General features: G+C 46.0%; 1 protein-coding gene across 1 annotated transcript in view; it reads right to left on the reverse strand.

The window, feature by feature from the left end:
- The window catches only part of Shroom3 (shroom family member 3), a 118,565-nt gene extending 111,268 nt beyond the window's left edge, over positions 1-7,297 (reverse strand). Inside the window, 1 exon segment of the mRNA XM_048364846.1 lies at positions 6,488-7,297. Within this exon segment, the coding sequence (XP_048220803.1) occupies positions 6,488-6,492 (5 nt within the window). The 5' untranslated portion in view covers positions 6,493-7,297.
- Positions 7,298-9,503: the final 2,206 nt, after the last annotated feature.

Raw genomic sequence — 9,503 nt, forward strand, 5'->3', positions numbered from 1 at the left:
GGGAATGTGGCTTAGTGGTGGAGTGCTTGCCTAGCATGCGTGAAGCCCTAGGTTTGATTCCTCAGCACCATTTAAACAGAAAAAGATGGGAATGGCGCTGTGGCTCAAGAGGTAGAGTGCTAGCCATGAGCAAAAAGAATCCAGGGACAGTGCTCAGGCCCTGAGCCCACAACTAACAAAAAAAACAGCAACCCACAAAACACCTGGAAAATAAGGCTCGCCTTTGAAGACCACGTCAACACATGTTGACATGTATGAATACAGTTGGATGCTGTCCTTAGTATTCTGGGATTTGAGGATGCTTTCCCTTTTCTGCGACACCGCAGATGAAGAGCTTAGAATTTGATAAAGATTATTTACCTAATGAGGCTTCTAACTCCTCGAGCCAGTCATTAGCTGCCAGGAAATGATCGCTGTTACTTAATTATAAGATGAAACTAACCATTGAGAAATGCTGAAAGTGGTCTGATTGGCCAAAAGGCCGGGACTAATTCCACAAGCATGACCCTACGTACCAATTACAGCCGCCTTCCCCCAGTAAAATGCTGCCTGCCTAGGCTGTGTTCTATGCTGTCATTTCCAGACTAGGATAACACAAATAATTCCAGGGGAGGCACTTCCCAAGCGCAGCAATTTAGGGGCCTTCCTAACTCGGGTGATGGGGCACTTTCCTGTGGCACACTGGTCCTCTGCAAATGTCCTTTAGTGTCACTTGACCCCAGCCAGGTCAAAGGGCAATTAAAGATAAGAAAGGTCACAAAACAATCATCAGTTTTCCAGGCTATCAGGTAGAAAAGTACCAAAAAATGTTATCCTTTCCCAAAAGGTAGCAAATCTACATGAAGTTTTTATTTTGATTTGGAAGGGCAATTCTTTAGCAGGGTGAAGATCAGTCATGGGGCAAAATTCTGAGTCATAAGTACACAGAATTATCACTGGATGAGTACAGGCTTTGTTGATATATAGATTTTTTAATGCCATTAATAAGGAGTTTCCAGAAGAAAAATGCCAAGTCTAGCCAGGTACCAGTGACTCATACCTGTAACCCTAGGTAGTTGGGAGGCTGAGATCTGGGGTCTAGGTTTGAAGTCAGCCCAGGCAGGTAAGTCTGTGAGACTCTCACCTCCCATAAACTACTAAAACTAAAAGCTAGAGCCAGAAGTGGAGCTGTGGCTCAAGTGAGAATGCACTAGCCCTGAGCAAAAGAAGCTCAGGGAGAGGGCCCAGGTTCTGAGTTCGAATCCCAGGACCAGCACGCGTGCGCATACACACACACACGCACACACACACACACACACAGAGTCAAAAAATCAAATCTAGTTCAATGTATTGTAATTTTTTTTCAGTTTTGTATCAATTCTGTTTGTTTAGTTGGTTGGTTTCCGTGTTGCTTTGGTTGGTTGGTTGGTTTTGGTGCCAGTACTGGGGCTTGAACTCAGGGCCACATGGTCTTGGTTAGCTTTCTCTGCTCAAGTCTGTGATTCTGCTATTTGAACCATGCCTCCACTTTCAACTTTTTGCTGCTTAACTAGAGATAAGGGTCTCTTGGATTTGTCTGCAAGGGCTACCTTTGAACTTGATCCTGAAATCTCAATCTCTTGACTAGCTAGGCTTATGAACTTGAGATGAAATGCCATCTGCGTTTCCTGTTTACAGTCCTCCTATTTGTCCAGAATTAAAAGATAGTGAGGGGGCTGGGGATGTGGCTTAGCGGTAGAGTGCTTACCTAGCATGCACGAAGCCCTGGGTTTGATTCCTCAGCACCACATACACAGAAAAAGCCAGAAGTAGTGGTATGGCTCAAGTGGTAGAGCTAGCCTTGAGCAAAAGAAGCTCAGGAACAGTGCTCAGGCCCTAAGTTCCAAGCCCCAGGACTGGCAAAAAAAATAAAACAAAATAAGATAGTGTTGGTCGAGACCAGAGGCTCAGCTCTCAGAGTGCCTGGGTTTCAATCTTAACAGTGCCATTTTAGAATTTGTACTTGGGTAAAAAGAAAAGATCCTGTGGGTGGTGAGGAACTAAACACAGGAACCTCTGCAGCCCCATTTAATTACAAAGTGTATTGCACAATTTCAATTATACATTGAGAGAGACCATGTGACCTTATCGAAAAGGAATTACAACAGCTCCAATCTTGTGAGAAACTAGGAAGATTAAATGAGCCAATACACCTTTACATAGCATCACAGTACTCTATAAAAGATAAGTTTCTATTTTATTGCCTTTTATTCTATTTGAGGGCAGGAGCTGCTAGAAACAGAACCAAGAAAGTAATGCTAAAGGGCAACTGGGGAAGCTCACTCACATTAACATTAAGGTTGACTTCATCCTCCCAAGTGAATACAGCAGGCTAAATTTCTTAGGCTGTGTGTTATCTTTAACTCATCTTTTTTGGGAGGAGGGGGTGGTCAGTGATTGGGCTTGAACTCAGGGACTGGGCACTGTCCCTGAGCCTTTTTGTTCAAGACCAGCATTCTACCAGTGGAGCCACTTCTGCCTTTTTCTGTGTATGTGGTGCTGAGGAATCGAACCCAGGGCTTCATGCATGCTAGGCAAGCGCTCTACCACGAAGCCACCTTCCCAGCCCAGTGCCCCGCTTTAACTCACCATTTTAAAGCCCTGAGTCTTTGGAGCAATGCTTCTTGAAGTCCTACATCACGATTGCCAAGGCCCTACATGGTGACCGTCAGTGCGGAGGTGAACAGCTGTGGGCACCGTGCCGTGGTTCCGAGGGCGCGGCTCTTCCTTCAGCCCGCTGCAGCTCGCTTCCTGCCAAGGCCTGTCGGTGGCGCTCATCCGCCCGCCGGCTCTCCAGCCCCACACCCACTTCCTGGTCCCTTCCTGAAAGGCTTCCTTTTCCAACTGCAACAGCACCGCATTCTTCCCAACTCTCCTTTCCTTCTCCCCACTCAGCTTCTTCTAAAGAGCCTCTGCCCACTGCTCCTCCTCTCCTTAGCCTCCTGGGCCTCCCCCTTCCCTGTCACTGTCCTTAGGGGAGTGATCTCCACCTGAGGACTTCAGACGTTACCACCTCGGTGACTCTCACCGTTATCTCCCCAGCTCTCTCCCTTGGGATCCACACTCTGACAATCACCTACCCTGTCATCTGATTGGTATACCAAACACCATCCATCTAAAACACAATGCTTTCAGTATCATTATTAGCGTTAAGTAGGAAAGGAAAGACGGTGGCTGTGGCTTACACATGTAATCCTACTACTCGGGTGCCCAAGATCTGAGGATCATGGTTTGAAACCAGCCTGGGCAGGAAAAGTTTGCAAAACTCTTATCTCCAATAAACTACCACAAAAGTGGACAGTACCTAGGCCCTAAGTGCAAGCTCCAGGTCTGGCACCAAAAAAAGAAAAAAAAGGAGTTGTACAAAGGACTTGACACTCAACAAAGCAGTTTATGAACACAATGCATCTTGATTAATGTGACCCCTTTCAACAATCTCACCCATTCCTCCCAACCCATCTCCTCCCTCCCTTTTCTTAATTTTGTAGCATACGCACTGAATTTTTGACTGCATTCTCCCTTTCTCCTACCCCTTCAAGTATCCATTTTCTGATAAAACACAACTCTTGTTTCTACCCACTCCCCATCCATCTACCTTCCGACTTTCCCTTCTCCAGTTTTCCTCATCTTAAATCACAGTACTGTTATCATCCCAGTCATTCAGACCAAACACATTGTGGTCATTCACACCTGGAATGCAATCCAACTCCTTCCTATAGGGTGTGGCTCTATCAGCTTGCTCACTGGGTGTCACTTCCTTTCCTTCCCTCCATCATGCTAAGTCCTTGCTGTCAGGATCCTCGGGAGGGGCGTGCCTTTACCTGATTGGCTCCTTAGCATTCAGGTTTCGGTTTCAAAGCCACCTATCCTGCTTGAACCTTCCTACTCAAATAGCTCACCAAATCTTGCTCCATCACATAGCTCCTATTCCTCTTCCTCGACAATTTCTTTAACTCTCTGAAGTTCTTTTCTTCATTTCCTTACTTTTTTGTCTGTGTGTCCCAGGAGAACGTAAGTCCCATGAAAACACATTTCTCTTATTTGGTATTTCCTACTGCGTCCCCACACCTGCCAGGTGGTAGGTACCCCTTGAGACATGTGCACTGACTTTGCTATCCCTAAGTGTAACTGCAGTTTGCAAATTATGCAGAGTGGCCCACTGGAAGCCGATGACTAACCCAAGTAATTTACCCATAATTTTTAAAGTGCTGAAACTGGGGGCAAATTGAATCAGGGTATGTATCTTACCACCACCGCAGTGAAATGAAAGTGATTGCAATTGTATATTCCTTTAGCCCTTTTTAGCTTCTTCTCCAATTCATCAAGAATCACCAAACGATGCCTGGTGCCAGTGGTTCACAGCTGTAATCCTAGCTACTCAACGCGGCCAGAAGGCTGCACAGAACCCGTCATCGCAGCTTCCAAAGCTAAGAATGTCAGGGCCTTTTTTGTGATTCGTGTGCTGAAGACTCCACGAGTCTCACCTTCACACCGTTCCCACTCCCCAACACCAGAGCCAGCTACCAAACGGCCTCCCTAACACCTTCCGCAGAGGCGAACAGCTTCTGCCAACGTCAAGTGTTCAAAACCGGCAATGCCCCATTCTCTACCACGGTCGAGGGCCATCCCATCCTCTTGGGGGAACCTCAGCTCCTTTCTTCTTCAAGCCCCACATTTCATCTCCCAGAGACCGTGTGGCTTCAAACCAGAGCCCAACAGCATCTCCACTGCCAAGATCCAGGCCCAGGGTGCCGCCATCTTGTCGCCATCACTGCTACGGCATCCTCGTGGGAACGCCTTTCCACCCTTGCCTCCCACCTCCAGTCTTTCCAGTGCCCGTGATTCTCCCAAAACATGGGTAAACGATGTCAATTCTTTGCTCAAAACTTGGCTGTATAACCTCATCGACTCAGCATTAAAGCTAGTGGTTACAAGTCTCTGCAAGACCCGCTAGGATCTGCTCTTTCTTACTTGGCTGGGATGGGGGTCTTGGACCTGACTGGCTGTGTTCTGTCCTCTTACTCAGCCCCAGCTGTACGTGTGGAGGTGGGGGGAGGTCTTCTTAGTCTTCCAAACCTGCTTTAGGGCCTTTGCACAGGCCATTCATTCCTTTAAGTGGAGTTCCCAAAGCTACCTCCTCCCTCCTCACCTCCTTGTCCCAAGGCTTGTCTTCACCTATTTAACATCACAGGCTTTGTGCAATGTTGGGAGATGACTGGTTTCCTTCAGCAGCTGGCTTCCAGAGAGTTTGAAACGTTTTCCTTAAATCCTTATTACTTTCCTCATCCTGATCCTACTACAAACACTAGAGAATACTTTACTGGATAGAATCTCTATTGGGTATTCACTGGCATGTCCACAAGTCCTGAAACTGCAGTTTCTTACAAAATTAGAACTGATTCAGCCACAAGTCTCTAAAGAAAGGACTGCTGGATTGTGTCTAAGAAGAAAGACGACAGTTCTGTCTAGAGTCCTAGTCTAAGACTACACTGTATAAACAATACAAACTACATAGGTAGTCTACATATAGTTTATATGGACTACGTATAATAGACTATATGTATACATATACATGTAGACATAGTATAGTCTTAAACTACATGTGCATCCTGCTGAGGGCGCCCTCTGGAGGCTCCTGGGTTTACCTTCTGAACTAGAAGAAATTTGAGAAAAAGCACCTAGTAGGATCCACTCTGGCATAGCTGCAAAACCAAGTCGCTATTTAAGGTTAGGGACAAAATTTAAAACCCCAAACAAGACATTGAAGGCCAGTGAGTTCTCACAAGGAAATGTTAAACCATGTTTGACAGCATCTATGACAGCACTGCCACTGTCATTTGGATACCATTTGGGTCTCCTGGGAAGGCAAAGCTAAGGCTCATTATCTGTTTTAATGCAGCAGCTGCAGCCCCAAGGACCACATGAGCTTGGAGTCTGACCATTCAGGGTACCTCAATTACCAAGCAAGAGTTGCTAATTCCTTTTCAATTCTAATCATTAATAATGTAACAGTATCATATTGGGGTTGATGAGGAACACGTTATAAATCCATTATTCCTTGTGTGTCTATGTGTGTACACGTGCCAGTATGAGGGCTTGAACTCGGGGTACCATGCTCTCACTCGACTTCTTCACTCAAGACTGGGGCTCAACCACTTGAGCCACACTGCCACTTCTAGCTTTTTGCTGCTTAATAGAGAAAAAGAACCTCACAGATATTTCTGCCTGGGCTGACTTTGAACCACAAACAAAATGCACGCTGCTCAGATCTCAGCCTCCTAAGTAGCTAGGATTATAGGCATGAGTTATCAGTACCTGGTTACTATTATTCCTTTTGACTCAGAAAAATATTAATATTCATTACAAATCTCGTCCAAAGATTTTGGGGGGGGTTGTTTTAAAAACTCGCCAAGTCTTATCTGTCAAGTGGGGTCTGAGGGATCCTGAAGTCTGCAACGCAGGCACTCACCCCATTTCAGCTCAGATGTTGGCCCTCTGGTTCATTTCAGACGTGTCCTCATAATTCGCTTGACTTCTGAAGCACAGCCCAATTTTCCCAGCACCTGGATAACCACTGTTTAGAAAAATGACACTCAGGAAAATGGAGCGACTCTTATTTTGACATGGAGTGGTCATGGTCCACGCCCACCCTGTAAACCTGAAGGACAAAGCAGGACTTGGGGTCTTCTGACAGCACAGAGGCTGGAGCAAATGGTCCTGCCTCATCTCCTGGGAGACCCAGAAACTTCCCAAGAATGAGGTGACAAAGAGCAAAGCCCGCAGCTGGGCCGATCGGGAGCTATAATGCACCGTCTGTCACAGACAACGGTGCTTCAGTGCCAAAGCCACAGACCCAAGGCAGGCACGAGACAGATTGCAGACAGGTGCCCTGGGACCGGCCGCACTCCGGATGCCCCAGTGCAGGGCCTGCCATCATTTTTTTACTCTGGCATCTTAATGAGAAATGGGAAAGGAGAAGGGTTTATGATCATTCTATTCATGTATTTAAAAATACTGGGTAATTCTGGCTTAGAAGACTGGGAAGTGATTGGCAAACTCTTTTGGAAGGTCAGTTTCTCTCTAGTATAATTAGGTATTTGAAAAAATATTTGGTTTGAAAATTTAAGATAAGCTAAATTTAAAATGCAGGTACATGAATTACATATGTTAACATATTGGAGACAAGACAAAAATAATTTTTTTTCTCTAAACTGTGCCTGAACTTTCTCTACAGAACAGTTTAGAAAAGAAATTCAAGCTGGGTCTGGGTGGCTCATGCCTGTAATCCAAGCTGGTCAGGAAGCTGAAATCTGAAGATCAAAGTTCAAAGCCAGCTTGGGCAAGAAAGTCTGTGACATTCTTTTTTTTTTTTTGGCCAGTCCTGGGGTTTGGACTGAGGGCCTGAGCACTGTCCCTGGCTTCTTTTTGCTCAAGGCTAGCACTCTGCCACCTGAGCCACAGCGCCCCTTCTGGCCGTTTTCTGCATATGTGGTGCTGGGGAATCGAACCCAGGGCCTCATGTATATGAGGCAGGCACTCTTGCCACTAGGCCATATCCCCAGCCCCCTGTGACATTCTTATCTCCAATTAACCAGCCCAAATCTGGAAGTAGAGCTGTGATTCAAGTGGTAGAGCAGTAGCCTTGGGTGAAAAACTTAAGGGGCAGTGCACAGGCCCTGAGTTCAAGACTCAGGACAAGAAAGAAAGACAGACAGAGAGAAAGAGAGGGGGCGGGGAGGGTAGCTTTGAGCAAAAAAGTCAAGCAAGAGTAGGAGGTCCTGAGTTCAAGACCCAGAACTGGCAAAAATCAAGCAAACAAGATAGAAGGAAAGATCATAAGTAGGAAGGAAAGAAAGACTGAGAGGAAGGGAGGGAGGGAAGAAGGATAGGAGGGAGGGAGGGACGGAAGTTACTTCAGCATCCTCAGTAGTAATACACCAAGATCGTACAAGGAATAGAGCTCTTCCCTCACCTCTGCCAAGATCCCTTACTTAAATTCCAAGAGTGTACAAATTCAAAGTTAAATAGGAAAGAGACAGAAAACAGTTTGAAGGAAAATAGCTCTATATTGTGTTTGTTTAATTTATGAAAAAATAAGTTTATGTAGGAACTTTCCATTGAACAGTAATTTTTGTAAGCAACATCTTTCTTTTCTTTCTTTTTAGCACCATCTTTCTTAAAGGAAATGCTGTGTCAGTTGGATGAGCAAACACAGAATCCTCTTGCTACCCCCTGGAAGAAGCTGGGGTGGCCGGGCCCAGGATGCCCTGCATGTAGCTCTGGGCTTCCTTGGGCCCTCTGACAATCGCTTTGTAGCCTGTGGTCACGCTGTATAAACTGTGAGGCGCACAAGGTAAGGTTTCCAATCTGAGTCCTGCTTCTGGTCTTTGACCTTACAAGTCATTTGGGATCCAACTGTCACCAGACATCCCTCCAGGCTGGACTGAGAGGTCAGCCTCCCAGTCAGTGTTCCAGGCCTTCTTATCTTGCTTTCCACAGACTGGGGACAGCCAGGAAGGAGGAAGGAAGGGAGAGAGGGGAAAAGCCAAGACCGAATCCATTCCTTGAAGACCAACTATCCTTAACGTAGAGTCACAAATGAAGCCAAAGGCATAAAGCATGTGTTATAAGGGTTCTTCCCCCTAAAATAAACAAACAAATCACTGAAAGGGTAAACAGAGGTGAGTTATGAATCAAAATCTTCTGTCTAACACATTCTTAGTGTCTGAGAGCAAATCCTGGTGAGAAATTGGCTTCCAGAAACCTGACTCGCTCACAGGTCCAAAAGGCTGTATTCCTTAAAGAGATAAGATCACGCTGCTGGGCTGGGAATATGGCTTAGTGGCAAGAGAGCTTGCCTCGTATACATGAAGCCCTTGGTTCAATTCCCCAGCACTACATATATAGAAAACAGCCAGAAGTGGCGCTGTGGCTCACGGGGCAGAGTGCTAGCCTTGAGCAAAAGGAAGCCAGGGACAGTGCTCAGGCCCTGAGTTCAAGGCCCAGGACTGGCCACCAAAAAAAAAAAAAAAAAGATCACGCTGCGCTGCTCTCTCCAGTAGCTTTGTAGCTAATGCTTCTTCACTGAACTCAAACCCATGAACTCAAAGGAAAAACGTCCTTGGCTTTGAACCCTCACCACTAGCAACTTAAGCAAAGCCACTATGCAAAACAACACAAGTGTCCACAGGGCCAGTGAACATTTCCCCTGGCATCATGATTCTTCACGAATAGGCTGAATTCATGACAGCCACCTTTCCTCGAGGAATTCCACGTCCCCTTACTGCTCCTCCTCAAACCAATTCTACTGGAAGACAATCCATCAATACTCGGTTAAAGAGCGTGCTGCCAAGTGAGCATGTTTACGTGCTTGTGAGAAATGGAATGATCTGAAAAGCAAACAGAAACTTTGGTAGGTGTACTATGGCAAATGGTTAAATATTTACGACATAAGAATCAGTTCATCTGAAAACAAATGTACCCAG

Source organism: Perognathus longimembris, chromosome 16 (assembly GCF_023159225.1).
Source record: "Perognathus longimembris pacificus isolate PPM17 chromosome 16, ASM2315922v1, whole genome shotgun sequence".
In the NCBI taxonomy this organism is placed as follows: Eukaryota; Metazoa; Chordata; class Mammalia; order Rodentia; family Heteromyidae; genus Perognathus; species Perognathus longimembris.